The 17,937-nt window shown below is 35.3% G+C and overlaps 1 protein-coding gene across 1 annotated transcript in view; it reads left to right on the forward strand.

Annotated features, from left to right (window-relative positions):
• The window catches only part of MDGA2 (MAM domain containing glycosylphosphatidylinositol anchor 2), a 915,505-nt gene that overhangs the window by 466,476 nt on the left and 431,092 nt on the right, over positions 1 to 17,937 (forward strand). Inside the window, exon 3 of the mRNA XM_070378526.1 lies at positions 11,773 to 11,947. Coding sequence (XP_070234627.1) covers positions 11,773 to 11,947 — 175 coding nt within the window. The remainder of the gene's footprint in view (positions 1 to 11,772; positions 11,948 to 17,937) is intronic.

Raw genomic sequence — 17,937 nt, forward strand, 5'->3', positions numbered from 1 at the left:
CTCTTTGCCACCCCATGGACTATACAGTCCATGGAAGTCTCCAGGCCAGAATACTGGAGTGGGTAGCCTTCCCCTTCTCCAAGGATCTTCCCAACCCAGGAATCAAACCCAGGTCTCCTGCATTTCAGGTGGAATCTTTACCAGCTGAGCCACAAGGGAAGCCCAAGAATACTAGAGTGGGTAGCCTATCCCTTCTCCAGCAGATCTTCCTGACCCAGGGATCAAACCGGGGTCTCCTGTACTGCAGGCAGATTCTTTACCAACTGAGCTATCAGGGAAGCCTTAATGGACAGTAAGGAAGCAGCAAAACAAATCTCTTTCCGGTCACCTTGTGGAAACTTGGGAGAATATATCTTGCTGTTTTTTTTTCCCCTGTTTATTATAGCTTGCATTGTTGTCCAGTCGCTAAATCATGTCCGGCTCTTGTCACCCAGTTGACTGCAGCACGCCAGGCTGCATGGCCAAAATACTGTAGCTTGAACTTTAGCATAAATACTTCCGGTGAATATTCAGGACTGATTTCCTTTAGGATTGACTGGTTTGATCTCCTTGCAGTCCTGGGAACTCTCAAGAGTCTTCTCCAGGACCACAATTTGAAAGCATCAATTCTTTGGCTCTCAGCCTTCTTTATGGTCCAATTCTCACATCTGTACATGATTACTAATAAAACCGTAACTTTCACTATATGGACCTTTGTCAGCAAAGTGATGTCTTTGCCTTTTAATATGCTGTCTAGATTTTTCATAGTTATCCTTCCGAGGAGAAAGTGACTTTTAATTTCATGGCTGCACTTGCCATCCACAGTGATTTTGGAGTCCAAGAAAATAAAATCTGGCATTGTTTCCATTTCTCCCCTTCTATTTACCATGAAGTGATGGGACAGGATGCCGTGATCTTAGTTTTTTGAATGTTGACTTTTAAGCCAGCTTTTTCAGTCTCTTCTTTCACCTTCATCAAGGGGTTCTTTAGTTCCTCTTTGCTTTCTGCTATTAGAGTAGTATCATCTGCATATCTGAGGTTATTGGAAATGAAGTCAAATCTTTACATTTTAATCATATCTGAATACATTTAGCATGGTGTTTGATATTTTTATGCCAGCTGTATTGCAATGTTGATTCATTTAACACCCTATCTCTAAAATTTGGATGGTTTTCTGATAAACAAATTAATAACTCACATTACCTATTCTTCTGTTTTATTTTTATATTATTTTTCTCCAATATTTCCATCTCTCTTGAATGAATTTAGCTTTATAAATTTACTTTTTTCCATTTATCAAATTTTATTCTTGTCCTAGATAGTACTACTAATTGCTGATTCAGTAGGAATTTAAAATTTGACAATAGGGAAGTACCATTTGATATTTTCTTCTAAATTCATCCATTCATATTCAATGTATAATCCTATGTTTATAAAGATAAAATGAAAATATTAATATTTAGATATTAATTAAATTTATTAAAATTAGAAAATTTACCCCCAAATTCCACTGTTATATTTCAAAATGAACATGGCTGAGTAGACTCAGTTTTAATTTGAAGAAATGTTTATTAAAAGATCAACACCTCAATTAATTGAAACTCATTATATTGTGGGTGCCTTGTGGAGTGGGATTTTTCTCTAATTTATATTTCATTGTCAGTAGAATTATACTGCTAGGAATCCATTCAAGCAACAATGATTTTGTTAATTATTCTTATGTCCTAGACTCAGTGCATTGGATTGGAGACACCAAAAACAAGAACAGTCCTTGATGTTGTAGTTTATTAAAGGCAAAATAGTTGTCTTAGGTCTGGTTCTTTAGAAGTAGAGTTTGAGATGAGAATTCAAGTCCAAGGGGTTTATTACGGAAACACTTTTAGAAGATACTGCTGCTGCTGCTGCTACTGCTAAGTCGCTTCAGTCATGTCCGACTCTGTGTGACCCCATAGACGGCAGTCCACCAGGCTCCCCCGTCCCTGGGATTCTCCAGGCAAGAACACTGGAGTGGGTTGCCATTTCCTTCTCCAATGCATGAAAGTGAAAAGTTAAAGTGAAATCGCTCAGTTGTGTCCAACTCTTAGTGACCCCATGGACTGCAGCCTACCAGGGTCCTCCATCCATGGGATTTTCCAGGCAAGAGTACTGGAGTGGGGTGCCATTGCCTTCTCCAAAGATACTGCTAGTGGAGTAAAAAAGCAAGACAGGAAAAGGAAGAAGCCAGGCAAGGGTGTGATTTTAGGGGATTAGCCTCAACCTGATCCTGTAGAAGGAGCTCTAGAGTATAAGTTATGCTTCAAAATCTGTCCTAAGGGAGACAAAGGGAGTTGGGCTTACATAGTCACTAAAAAGCCATTGGGTAGAGAGGAAAATCTCTAGCATTTCTCAGACTCTGCCTCTGAGAGCAAAGTGGCCCCACAGACCTGAGACCTTCCAAATGTAAGAGGGCATCCTTAGGAGGTGTACATGGAAAGCACAAAGGGACTCTGCGAGATTCAGGCGGAACAGCAGTTATCTATAACATAGAAATAGCTAATCTATATGACACATATGAGTACTCTGGCAGAGAGATTTGCAAGGTGCTATGGCAACACTGAGGACAGGATGAAATAGAGCTCTGTGGGAGAGGGAAGACTTTCTAATAAAATGATTTCTGGAGGATCAGAGGGAGTTAACTAGATAATGAGAAGGAAAAAAGGAGAACTTTCATTTCAGGAGGAGCCTGGTGTACAAAGGCACAGACACATAGGAAAAAAAAAAATTCCTACCTTTCAAGCCTGTCATGGGTTTAAAATCAACCAATAAAATTTTAAAAAGCATTTTATTTACTTTTAAAGAAGTAAAATCCTGTTACTGGTTGTCTGGAGTCCATGATTAATATCTTGGTTATGCTACAAAAAAAAAAAAAAGCCTTCAACGAAGCAATCTGCAGTAACCCCAACACTTTTTAAAGCATTTGCACCAAAATGTACCCTCTTCTGTTGCCTTTGGTTTGATAGACTGCTACCAGGTCCTATTGTAGTTCTCCATACACAGGTAGGAATCAACATTGCTAAAGATAAACGCAAAATTTACTTAGTATCTTTCACTGCTTATTTTCACAAGAGATGAATAAAGTCTTCAAAGTTTAAATTCAAAAGAAAAGCCACAGTCAAGAGAATGATGAGAAAAAAATGTTTTCTCTGTTTTAAGGCGTATCTCATTTTCAGAAATACCCATGTCCTCACCTCAAAATTCTCCTTTTGTTTCCAATGCATTTACCATAATGATTCCCTCTCCTTCACCATTCTATTCTTTGGCTGGTGAGAAGACCCCAGGTTGATGTTCAGACTCTCTTTTCTTTATTGCCTCCCTGAGCTTCTTATTCACACTACACACTTTAAACAATTCTTCCTTATCACAATGTGGACAATATTAATAGATAGTAACTCTAACTTGCAGGAATCTTTTGAAGTTCTAAATTATTTTTAGTAGTAGTCATATTAGTGATAGCAGTGATCTCTAATATTGGTCAGCATGCTAGAAAAATACAATGTTCATGCACAGAGTGAAAAAGTTGTCGATTCCCAGGTGTCTCGGTGGTAAAGAATCCACTTGTCAGTGCAGGAGATGCGGGTTTGATCCCTGGCTTCGAAAGATCCTCAGGGAGTAGGAATTGGCAACCCACTCCAGTATTCTTGCTTGGAAAATTCCAAGGGCAGCAGAGTCTGGCGGGCTACAGTCCATGGGGTTGAAAATATACATGGCTGAGCACACACACACAGTCTATAGAAGTTTTCAGGTTAAAAATTTGTTGCTTTGACAGAAAATTTTTGTATAATATTTAGAAACAAGAGTGACATTTTTCTATCATTTATAATAGACTGATACAGTTTATTAAAAATTGAACCCATATGATCTGGAGTCCTGTTCTACTCAGAGTTCTATTTATTGTATTGAGTAGCTCAAAGAGAACATATTTTCTCTGTTATTTTCCCTGATATTAGTGCAGGATAAGAGGATAACTTTTATTTTCAAAACTGTAAAGAGCACTGTTACTCATAATCATACCTTTATGCTTTTTCAGACTATCACTCTGGAAATGACAAGAGCCATGACTGGCTTTGTTTAGTGCCCAAAGGCTCTGGTGGCAAATCACCCCAATCATTATAGCAGATCAGATGATGTTTATCTTTCTTTTTCTCTGGATGTCTTTTACAGATAAAGGATCTTTTTTCAGAATATGAACAAGGCTGGGACAAAGCTCATATTTGTCATTATAGATTGACCTGAAGAGACAGGAGAATAAAGCCTAACACCTTGACACGTGATAGAAACCATCTTTAATTCACAAAACTCCTCATTCACTAGATGTTAATTAAAGGGGAGAACCTAGAAGTCTGAGAATTGTCAAGGGCTAACTGCTTATTGAGTTTGTACTATCTATGGAATATACTCTTTTGGATTCACCTAGGTCTATCCTCTGGTCTGCACTTTAGGTTTTTAACATTTTCTTAAGCTATTTTAGTCAACAGTAATTTTATTTAAGACTACATAAAAATAATGATGTTCAGAAATATCATTATTTGCAAAAAGCAAAGTAGAAAATTCTCTGTGTAGAGTTGGGTGACTCTAAGCGAAGTGTTATGATCTGCAGCCTAGGAGTATCTCCAAGCTGTTCCTTTAGATTATATAGTTACCATAAAGAGTATCCCTCTAAAGTGTAACATCTTTCTTTTTCTGTACATGTTATTTTTATGGAAATAAAAAGTGTTTAAATACAATCATATTTAACAATGCAGCATATTTGAGTAGTGAATGTATTTTATTCCTGCTTTGGGACTAGCAAGTTGTCCCAAATAACCCGTCCCCTCTTTTCCCAGAGCTATAGAATTAGATTTTAGAAGGCACCTGGGAGACAGGAGCTCTGTGTGGTAAAGAGTACACTTCCCAGCCTTTCTGGTAGCTATGGGTGGGGCTCTGTCTGTCTGAAGTGAGCCAGTGTCCTGAGGCAATATCCTAGAGCCTTCTGTAAAGCCGATGTGGTAGGCACTTTTTTGTCTTTTCCTCTTTTCTTCTGGTAGGATGGGGCTGTGAAAACTAGATTTGTAGCTGCTATTCTGGGCCTTGAGCTCCAGCAGCACATGGTAGTGCAGGCAGTTTCAAAGAGCCTGAGTCCCTGAGCGGAGTCATTAAATTCTCACTGGTCTGCCTCACTCCAGATTTTTTTTTTTACATGATGGAATCTAAATTTATCTTGTATAAATCTCTGTTCATGTGTCTATCTTACAGCTGAATTATATCCACTTTCCCTCATAGCTCAGTTGGGCTTCCCTGATAGCTTAGTTGGTAAAGAATCCACCTGCAAAGCAGGAACCCCAGTTTGATCCCTGGGTCGGGAAGATCCGCTGGACAAGGGATAGGCTACTACCCTCTCCCGTATTTGGGGGCTTCCCTTGTGGCTCAGCTGGTAAAGAATCTGCCGGCAATGAGGGAGACATGGGTTCGATCCCTGGCTTGAGAAGATCCCCTGGAGAAGGGAACGGCTACCCACTCCAATATTCTGGTCTAGGGAATTCCATGGACTGTAATAGTCCATGGGGTTGAAAGAGTCAGACACGACTGAGCAACTTTCATGTGTCTATCTCACAGCTGAATTATATCCACCAACACCTCAAGTTTCAACTCAAGTTCTACATTTAATCTGTAAAATTAATGAATTACTATCTACTGAACTAATCAGGATTGGGATGCAGAGTTGAATTATCCATAAAGTATTTCTATGGTGTGTGTGCATGTGTGTGTGTGTGTGCGTGTGTATGTGTTCTTCCTTATCACTCCAAGTTTATCAATTAAAGTTTGGCTGTTAGTCATAGAAACCACCCCCCTCCCAAAGTATGATGTAAGATAGAATTGTATTTTTCTCCTATGTAGAAACCCAGAAACTATACATAGTTCAGGTTAGGTAGGTGAAACTCCCATGATGTCAGAGATTTAGATTCTTCTGTTTTATAGATTCTCTGTGCTTGACTTTCATTCCATGTCAGTTCAGGGTCCAAGATGGCAGACAGCAGTAATGTGCTGAAATGAGCAAAATGTGGAGGGGTGCTTCCCTATAAGAATATTTCTTCTTGAAACACACTGGCAAGAATGTAGCTGAAATAGTAAATGCCTTTGTTTTGGGCAACCTTGTGCCTGATGAATACTGTGGGATTCAATTTCTGTGGAAGAAGGAGAAATCAACATCAGGGAATGGGCAGACTCTAACACATTGTAATAGTTTATTGTAATAGTTTGTTTCTTCTGCCTGGAAGCCTATACAGTCTCCTTTGTAGAGTTTGAGGTCACAAGTTCTATCAGAGTATGCCTGGGGTTTCTTTATGGGCTTCCCTGGTAGCTCAGCTGGTAAAAAATCTGTCTGCAATGCAGGAGACCCCGCTTCAATTCCTGGGTCAAGAAGATCCACTGGAGAAGAGACAGGCTACCCACTCAAGTATTCTTGGGATTCCCTGGTGGCTCAGCTGATAAAGAATCTACCTGCAATGCAGGAGACAAGGGTTTGATCCCTGGGTTGGGACGATCCCCTGGAGAAGGGAAAGGCTACCCACTCCAGTATTCTGGCCTGGAGAATTCCATGGATGGTATAGAGGTTTCTTTTCTCATCAATTAGATGTATAACTTGGTAAACCCCCTTAATGATAAAGTTATCTTTCCAAAACTCAGGAATATTTCCTTTCATTATTTATCTTTTTAAGTAGAGGGGGAAAAACCCTTTCCATAAGTGATTATTTTGTATTCTTTCTATACTTTTCTGGTTTTTCTATTATATTTCACAACTGCATTGTATTTTTTTCTTTTAAACTTATTTATAATAAATTCAATATTTGTTCATAGTAAAATAAAGTGTAAATAAGAATTTTAAATAAGAAATTTTTGAAAAGAATATTTTACATATTCTTTTATTTTACCAGTCCCACTCAGAATTAATCAAGGTTAAATTTTGTGTGTATTCATGTGCTCCATTTATGTATTAATATTTATTAACATGTTAGTGCATGCCTGCATGCTAAATTGTTTTAGTCATGTCTGACTCTTTGCAACCCTATGGATTGTAGCCTGCCAATCTCTGTCCATGGGGATTCTCCAGCCAAGAATACTGGAATGGGTTGCCATTTCTTTCTCCAGGAGTAACATATTATGCAAATATGTTGCACATATTAATATATATGTGCAAATGCATTTACACACATGTACTCTTTTTACACAGATGAGAATAGTCTCATTTTTTGTTAGCTTGATAAAATATTTTGTATTTTTATTCTTCCCATTTCTCTATTCAATTCAGCTTTAGAGTCAATTAATTTGTCACAACTTCCCTATCTTTTGATATTGTATTGTTTTCAGTGTTGTACTATTACACAGACATTTTATACATTCTTGTGCAAATGTTAGGTATATTTTAACTAGATAATTGCTAAGTCCAAGTCTGAATGTGTTCATTTTTTTGACATAATTTACTGGATTCTGCTCCAAAAAGGAAGATTTTACCATCTTACCCTTCGAATCCCAGCTATGAAACCTCAACAGCACAAGATGGTATGAGATAGTGTTTGTGGCCATTTGATAGGTGAAAGTTGGTTTCTCATGCTTTGATTTACAGTTTTAAAAAGAAAGAAATTGAACGTCTCTTTACTTAAATAATGCCAATTTGTAGTTCTGTTTTTTCCCTTTTCTTTTCTTATCCATTAACTTACTCATCATCTAGTATACTATGTACATATACATATATATTGTATATATATGTATATTTTATGGAAACTAACCCTGAATTCTGACATTTTTAATAGTAAATTGTCTTACATAATTTTTAAAAAAGAGTGACATATTAATCAAGTGATAGGTTTTTTTTTTTTTTAGAATTTGTATTAAAAGCCCTGCTCACTTGAGTAATTGTAGACAGATCACTCCATATTTTCTTATGGAAAAATTTCAATTTTCTACTTTGAAATCTTTATTGCATCTAGAATTAATTTTGATATGAAGGGTGGGTTAGAGAGTCAGCTTTTTTTTCCATTATGGATATATAGTCAATTGCCCCAACACCACTTACTAAACAAGCTTTCTTTCTGCTTTTCATTTAAAATATTTCCTGTATGAAATCCTAAATTATATACATATTTCTGTACTCTTAACAGTGTTCTCCTGTGTGGTCCCTAGATCTCTCTGGGGACCCTGTGATCTTTACAGGGAGTTCATGAAGAAGAATGTTGTTTCTCACTATACTGCTTTTGTAGTAAAGGAAGATAAAACAGGCAGCCTGTTAGCACAGAACAAAGCTGTGGCATCAAATTGTACTAGCAGTCTTTGTATTCTTTGCTACTTCACTACTATTTACTCACAGTAATAATAATAATAAAATATCAGTGTCACTATTTTTGATAAATCAGAAAAATCAGTATTCATTTTTTAAAGATTTTTTTTAATGTGCTTCATTTGTAAAGTGTTTACTGAATTTGTCTTATATCTCTTGGTCTTTTTTTGAGGTGTGTGCTAGAACAAACCCCCACCCTCTACATTGGAAGACAAAGTCTTAACCACTGGACCCTCAGGGAAGTTCCAGTATTAATTTTTAACATCTTAGAACACAGTCACTATATTTTTAATATCCTAAGTGACAAAATGGAAAATTCCTAAAAAGGATTTCTGCTGCTTACTAAAGTACAGAGTTTGTCTCAAGGCAAAGTCTTGTATGAATGAGTTTTGTGGTGAATTACCCACTTTTTTTTATAGAATATTTTTTTTTTTACTTAAAAGGATGCTTTGTATACATGGTTATTCAGACTTGGGTATTTGGCAAATATTTCCTCAGAAATGAATGAAATGAACCTATCATCCCAAATAAAACACCTTAACAATGGTTATTGCTTATGATAAATTTCACATATTTAAGAGAAAATTTAGAATTTTGGAAAATCTGCCAACAGAAGCATGATAGCATGGTAGGCACATATACTAATTTCACCAATCCTTATAGAAGACTATTCTATGAAGACTGATGATATTAGTATATGTGAATTGTATTATATGTTGAGCTATCTCAACATCTGGAAGATCTTCATAACTCAATGAATTCATATTTTCCAGATGACTAATCTATGTTGCTACAAAATCATGCATGAGAAAATGATCTATTAAAAGTGCAAGATAGACCAATGGGTTTTAGTGTCACAAAGAGCAAAAAGGGCATTGATATGGTTTTCAATTCTATTTTGCAAGTAGGAAACTAACACTGACGGAATTTTACTGTAGTCTCAAGGAAGACTGTCCACAGTTATCTAAAAAGGCTATTGAAATACTACTCCCTTTATAGCCAGTCCCCAACATGTTGCCACAGATTGCATGCATATGTTGATATAATTATCTAGCCGGCTTTTTTTCACTAAAGAAGATACGGAAGAGATTTGCAAAACTATAAAGCAATTCCATTCATTTTACTTAATTATTTTTGTCTTGAAAAATTAAAAGTGTTCCTTAAGTTAATGTCTTCAGTTTATTAAAATGATTTAAAATGAGTTAATAACACATAATTTAACATTGTCTTAGTTTCTACTACACTGATTATGAATAGATATAATTTAAATAGCTAAAGATATTTGAGATCATTAATAATTTTTAATAGAGTAAAGGTATTCTAAGATCAAAAAGTTTGATAGTCTATATCATAATTTCTTCTCTCACTCTTTTTCTTTGTCTCTCTCCCCACCCCACCCCAACACACAGACACACAGGCACAGGCGCACACACACACATACACACACATGCACACTCTTATTCTCTACATCACCCAATTTCTGGACAATTACCAGTACTATAACAGTATTCTAAAACTAAATTATTGTCTTAATATCATGTTTTTAATATCCAAAACTTCTAGGCCATTTCCATAATTCTTTTGATTCTGAACTTACTTTTTATATTCTGAAATGTTTATTTTTAAAAATCAATATTGGTACCATATTGTGATAGTCAAGGAAAACTTGGCATTTCATAGGAATTGTGTTTTATTTACATCTTAGGTAGAAATATATATATATATAAGAGAGAATTAGCATATATCTATATAGGATATACAAAGCAAAAATATGTAATTTGCTTGTTCATTTTAATCTTTTTTTATTTTGTTACCTATAAATTTTGAAATTTAAGTTAAAATAGAACCCTAGATTTTTGCATGGAAATGGTACTTATCAAATCAGTGCCCATGTTATTCTTTTTGTCTTTTATGATAATATTAATAATTAGCTTATGAACTACTTGAAATCAAGAATCACCCCATTTAATTTTTATATATATTTTCTGTAAAAAGTTTTAGATAAATATTTGATATGTATTTTTATGAATTACTCAACTTTCATTAATTTCTAAGTAAATTTTTAATTTCACACACAATTAAGGGCAAACGTGCATATATTTATACTGATATTGTAATGATTTGGAGAATTTTTTAAAGCTGCTTAGTGTCATTAGATCGTAAGTTTGAATTAACATTGTATCAAAATAGCATAAATAATAGTAGTATTAAATGATTTAAATTTTGATAACCCACTATTTAGTTACATTTGTCTATGTTTCTTCATTTGTGTTTGCAGAGGATTTCTATCAGCAGAGTTACAACCTAAAAATAAATAAAGCAATATATTATACAGCAGGGAGAAGGAGAGATATAAAACTAAATCTTTTTACATCCTGTTTTGTATCACTTTACAGTACCATCACGTGGCTTTTGTTCAGGTTTATATAAGCTAAAATACACAAAAGTTTACTTGAACACTAGTCTTTATTTCTAGTAAAAGCCAAATCTGATGTACACAGCTGTGTTGCAAAGAACAGTATTGTTTATAACAGAGTATTTTAGATATTCAAAGTGCTTTGGCAATTTAATAGAAATGTTCTCTTTGGAAAAGTTTACACATTTTTTGAAAATAATTATTGATATAAAGTGAATTCTAATTATCAAACAGACAAGTTATTTGTGGGCTTATTACAGCAAAGCTATAAAAATGAAATAAAAATCATTCATAACAACCACGTGTATAAAATTACACATAATCTCAATAAGCTACTCTGGTAATATACTTTAATTAACCAAATCAAATAGAAAATATTGCATAAAATAATGAAACATGTCCAAAAAGAAAGTGAGAGCCTACCTCTTTTTCCTATGCAGGTAAATAAAAAATGCCTTACAGAGTTTGGAAAATAGAATTTTAGGTGCTCAAGGAAAAGAAACTAATCCATATTTCCAGTGTACTACTTATATTTAACTTCCTTTGTATATATTAATATTTTTTATTGTCCTTCACACTGATGAAACTATGGATGAACTCTATGCAATTGAGTTAGAATTATATGCACTATATAATAATAACTGCATTTACAGTTTTATAATTTTATTGTTATATAAACTTTTCTTCTTAATTTTCAATAACTTGCCAAAAATGGCACTGTAGCAGTTTCTGAATGCCAACTCTCCAAATGAGTGAAAGTGAAAGTTGCTCAGTTGTGTGCGACTCTTTGTGACCCCATGGACTGTACAGTCCGTAGAATTCTCCAGGCCAGAATACTGGAGTGAGTAACCAATCCCTTCTCCAAGGGATCTTCCCAACCCAGGGATTGAACCCAGGTCTCCCACATCTCAGGCGGATTCTTTACCAACTGAGCCACAAGGGAATTCCCTTCATATGAGTAATTGGTATTTAATTTTTCAGTGAGAAAGCCAACCTAAAGTAACAATCTTTGTTGATGCTTGCTCAGATCAGGTGGACCAAAACAGCAGGAAGTGCCTCTGACAGATTCCAAGACTCAAGTGTCTTCAACGAGACTTTGAGGATTACAAACATTCAGCGACATCAAGGAGGCCGCTATTACTGTAAAGCAGAGAATGGCCTGGGGTCCCCAGCGATAAAGTCAATCAGAGTGGATGTGTACTGTAAGTAAATGTCCCAGAAATCTATAATTAAGTCAACTGCAGATATGTTTTCTCCTACAACTATTTTTATTATTACATCTATTGAGAAATACTAGAGTTTGTTGAAAAAAATAGAGTTATATTTAGTTGAGAATGACGTCTTTAACGTTAAGATAGCTCATTTAGCATATTTCCTGTAGAATCTCCATTAGAAATTTTCACAGTTTTTATGATTAAATAATACATATTAATTATAGAACATTTAAGAATTAGATTAAAACAAAATAAATATCACTGAAAATCCTATTAATGACTATTAGTGTTGAATGTATATACTTTTTATCTCTATATATAAGTATATAAATGCATATTTATACTTGTATAAAGAAAAAGTCATGCTGTGGATATGGTGACTGGTTTGTTAACCTATGTGAATTTCAGTTATTCTTATTTTGTAAAATGCACTTCATGAGTGAACTTACTTGAACTGGCTTGTAAAAGGCCAAAATCTCTGTGTAGACTCTGTTTTGATCCAATTCTGTTAAAAGTAATCAGTACCTAGGGTGATGCTGAGCCTCCTGGAATGTGTTTGTTGATTTATTTTTGTTTTTGGTCTCATTTTTCTGCTCTTGGCTGCTAGCGAATATATTTAAAATCTTCTTGGTCTCAATACTGTCTTCCCCACCAAAAGAAATTAAGGGCCTACATTCAGTTCAGTTTTTGGTATAGGTTTCTATTGCTCCATTGTCTTTTTTGCAAATACTTACATTTTATTTGTTAACTCTTTAGTATTATAATAAAAAGATGTTTATTTTTAGTGATTCAGATGTAAGTAACAAGTGAGGCGTTCTCATTTTTTTACCCACCTTTCATTCTTTCCTTTTTTTCTTTTTCTTTCAATACAGGATATAGTTGCATAGTTAGGAAAGTGATTGGAATTACATGTGGTTGATCAGATCCTATGCTGCATCTCATGTAATTGTTCAGGTGACTGACAAGTGAGTGACAGGGTTGTATTTGTGATTCACCTTCCACATTCAGGCGCTTTCACTGTTCCTGGAAAGGATGAAAGAGAAGCCCAAGTCCCAATCCCTCTAGAAATTCCCAGACCTTCAGGCATGACCTGGAATAACTCAGGCATCTGTATCCCAGAGGCTGCTTTCTCCCTCTTCTTATGGGCCTTCTGGTTGGGCTTACATGTATGTTTCTGAACAATATATCCTCTGCCCACCCACCCCCCAATCAAATATTTGTGGTAATATACACTTTTAAAAAAGACTATGTATAGTGTTTTCTTCATATATAATTTTAAATGGCACTAAATTTAATTTAAATGAGTCAAACACTTCTATAATATAACTTTGGCCACCTCATGCGAAGATTTGACTCATTGGAAAAGACTCTGATGCTGTGAGGGATTGGGGGCAGGAGGAGAAGGGGATGACAGAGGATGAGATGGCTGGATGGCATCACCGACTCGATGGACGTGAGTTTGAGTGAACTCCAGGCGTTGGTAATGGACAGGGAGGCCTGGCATGCTGCAATTCCTGGGGTTGCAAAGAGTCGGACATGACTGAGTGACTGAACTGAACTGAACTGAATATAACTTTTAGAAAGAACATACGTGTGATTTTTGTTATAATTATGGTCATGAAGTTTTATAATACACAACTTTGATACCTTAGACACAATTCTAAAATCTAAAAAGTTCTAGTGATTGAATGGATCTTTTGTTAAATATTATTGGTAACTTTTTGCAGCAAAAGCTGATGAGAACTAGTTTGGTGGTGACATCTAACCTGAAATGACTTGAATGCAAAAATAGAAAATACTTTCTCTTCTTTATTTACCCTACTTCATCTGAACAATCATGTTTTGCTCTGGAAATAATGTGTTTGATTACACAGTATCGCCACAGAGCCTGCTGGGTGTGTTATATAAAACAAGAAATATGTATTGTAATATTTTCCTAAAATCTGAAATATTCAGAAAAACATTTCTCTACAATTTTGAATAAGAGATTGTGAGTTGTGTCCCCACTGCAATACATTTGATAAAACAATAAGATTGTGTTGCTGGACTAAAAATCTAATACAAGAGAGAAATGGCATTTTAAAAGACTTTCGAAAAGAAGCTTCTTTTCTCTTCTTACTGCAAAGCCTTTGCAGCACTGCTGTGCATGACTCTCCCTCTTTTCTATTTGCTCAGGGCCCTGCTGTCCAGTCAGCTGTGCCGCAGGATCTCAGTTCACATTGCATACTTGGGGGGAACTGACAGCACAAGGCACCTCGTTTCTCCAGGCCCTGTTAGTCTTTTAAGGCCGGTGTCACCTTCCAGGAAACCATGCTAGAAGGTGCTAGTTCTATTACCTTCTTCTTTGACCTACTTGGGATTTTTCCCACACAACCTGAACTTGACAATCATCTTATTCTTTGTTGTGTGAGTGAAATGTCATGGTGATGCATACCATAGTGGAGTACGACTTTCAATACATTTTTGATGACAAGGATTTAGTAGAAGGCTGTCTAAAATTATATTACTTGAGACAATAACATGTATTCAGAGAATAACATGTAAACTAGTAGTCCATTCATATGGACTCTGAATAAATGTGACAGGTCTTTTGGGGAATCTATGTTTTATATATAATCTACAGTTTTTAGGCTCAAGTATGTTTTCTTTACATGAATATTTATTCTTTAAAACCTCCCCTATCATTGTCAATAGGAACATGAGTAACGTATTAGTGCTGGATTGAAACTTGACAACCCTGACATCTAAAATTCGTTTATAGTCTTAAGATTCATCTGTTATTTGGATTTTGATTTGATGTCAGACTGGTTGATTGACTAGAAATTCATTTTTATAAACCATAAACAATTTAGCAACTTTACTTCAGGTGCTTTTACCTTAATTTTGAAAAATGCTGAAACTAAAGGACTAATTTTGGTTTTTTTAATGCTTTAAGCCATAGTTTTAGGATCATCAATACACTATACATTTCTGTTTCTTTTTCTAAACTGGTTCATCCACATTGGTAGAACTTGAAATAGTATAGGCATAGAATGCATAGATCATGTTTGCAACAGCCAGCTGAGGTGGACTATGGCTTAGATTTAGCAAAAATTCTAATAAATGGCATTAGAACTTAGCCTTGAGTTCCTCATGATAGTTTGTCTTTTAAAAATCTTCCAAAAAGTACCAATTTTATAGCCATCCTGGAGAGATTTCATAACCACAAAAATGTATATCTCACATTAAACCCCATTCAGTGATCGTAAGTTTCTAGATTTTATGGCTAATACCATCCTAAAAAAAATTTATTCTGATAAGGAAATTTATTTTCTGAAGAGAAACCTGCCACAATGCTGATTGATATAAAATGAGGTGATTTTATTACATAGTAATATAAACATATTTGTGATACTGTGTTAATATTTTGATCAGTTGGGGAAGATTTTTTAATTTAAATTAATAATTCCTTCCCACATAATTTTCTAAAATGTCTTGTAGTAATTGGACCTTGTAGGTTCCATAAAGAAACTACCAAATGTACTATTATTATTCTCTTTGCTGTTTCAATCTAGAAAATAGTTTGCTCAGTGCTACTGTTTGGAGAAGATATACCTGTTTTTCAGTTTATCATGACCTATGATTCCTTTCTAAGCATTTCAAAATGAATATAATTTCTTTAAAAAGTATATTTATAAACAAACAGATTTCATAACCAGATAACTTATATTTAAAAAAGAAATCTTACCTAGTTATTTATACAAATATTTCTGACCCAAAGCTACTCAATTACAATTCTTCATTTGCTAGGAAATAGCTTCTGAGGGTCTGAATACTAACAGCTATATGTTTAAGAGAAAATAAAGAATTAGTTCTACTTAAACCTACTGTTTTCAAAATATTCATTCTTTGTGTCTTCTCCCTGAAACTATGCTAAAACAATAATAAAGGAATAAAACAATAGCCAAGCATGTGAACAGTGATAGAGAAAGTGGAAGAGGAGTTGACAGAAAAACAATTTTGTAGGAAATAGATCAGGAAATGACCACTCTTCAACATACTGAAGAAAGCTTGAATCAAAGCTGTCAGTATGGAGGATAAAATGCAGTACAGAATTATAGAGTCATTAAAAAAGTCAGGAATTGGAGACATCACTTAGCTTTTAGAGTGTCAGTCAGACAGTTCAGTCGCTCAGTCGTGTTCGACTCTTTGCGACCCCATGAATGTCTCATGGTGACAGATAATGGGCCTTGCCCACTGGGAGCTTACAGTCTTAAGTTGTCACATTACTAAGCTGTCAGATGATTTAAAAACTAGGCACAAGATATAGTGGAATAGATACTGTACTTAATGTTTGATTAGACTTCTGTAGTTTGATTAGACATTGACAAAATGTCAGCCCAGGAAAATTTCAGAAAAAACAATATTTGAGTTAAATCTTGATGGAAGTAACACTGTGACAGTGGTGGTGAAGTGAGAATACATTTGGCAGAATATACAGGATGAAGGAAGTCCCAGAAATACTATGTGATTATCACTTTTTATAGAGAATTAATATCAGCTGATACTAATATAAGCAAGTTTTATTGGTTTGTTTTATTTTATTGTTATTAAAGAAATATATTTTATGTGTCTAGACTACAAATAAGTTTTAAAAAACATTTAGTAATCACTGGCAAGTTCTTATTTTAAAAAATAAATCTACTGAAATATTAATTGTTGCAATTAAATCTTATAAAATGAAAATCCATCATATACTTGCTGGAAAATGCACATAAATTTTAACCTAAAATTTTGGCAACAATTAAAATATTCCTCAAAATATTATCACTTATCTGTTATACATTTCAGTTCCGTTCAGTTCAGTCGCTCAGTCATGTCTGACTCTTTGTGACCCCATGAATAGCAGCGAGCCAGGCCTCCCTGTCCATCACCAACTCCCGGAGTTCACTCAAACTCGTGTCCATCGAATCAGTGATGCCATCCAGCCATCTCATCCTCTGTCATCCGCTTCTCCTTCTGCCCCCAATACCTCACAGCATCAGGGTCTTTTACAATGAGTCAACTCTTTGCATGAGGTATCCAAAGTATTGGAGTTTCAGCTTTAGCATCAGTCCTTCCAATGAACATCCAGGACTGATCTCCTTTAGAATGGACTGGTTGGATCTCCTTGCAGTCCAAGGGACTCTCAAGAGTCTTCTCCAACATCACAGTTCAAAAGCATCAATTCTTTGGCGCTTAGTTTTCTTCACAGTCCAACTCTCACATCCATACATGACCGCAGGAAAAACCATAGCCTTGACTAAATGGACCTTTGTTGGCAAAGTAATGTCTCTGCTTTTGAATATGCTATCTAGGTTGGTCATAACTTTCCTTCCAAGGAGTAAATGTCTTTTAATTTCATGGCTGAAATCACCATCTGCAGTGATTTGGGAGCCCCAAAAAATAAAGTCTGACACTGTTTCCACTGTTTCCCCATCTATTTCCCATGAAGTGGTGGGACCGGATGCAATGATTTTAGTTTTCTGAATGTTGAGCTTTAAGCCAACTTTTTCACTTTCCTCTTTCATTTTCATCAAGAGGCTTTTTAGTTCCTCTTCACTTTCGGCCATAAGGGTGGTGTCATATGCATATCTGAGGTTATTGATGTTTCTCCTGGCAATCTTGATTCCAGCTTGGGCTTCCTCCAGCCCAGTGTTTCTCATAATGTACACTGCATATAAGTTAAATAAGCAGGGTGACAATATACAGCCCTGATGTAATCCTTTTCCTATTTGGAACCAGTCTGTTGTTCCATGTCCAGTTCTAACTGTTGCTTCCTGACCTGCATATAGGTTTCTCAAGAGGCAGGTCAGGTGGTCTGGTATTCCCATCTCTTGCAGAATTTTCCACAGTTTCTTGTGATCCACACAGTTAAAGGCTTTGGCATAGTCAATAAAGCAGAAATAGATGTTTTTCTGGAACTCTCTTGCTTTTACCATGATCCAGCAGATGCTGGC

This window comes from Bos mutus, chromosome 10 (genome assembly GCF_027580195.1).
Source record: "Bos mutus isolate GX-2022 chromosome 10, NWIPB_WYAK_1.1, whole genome shotgun sequence".
NCBI lineage: Eukaryota > Metazoa > Chordata > Mammalia > Artiodactyla > Bovidae > Bos > Bos mutus.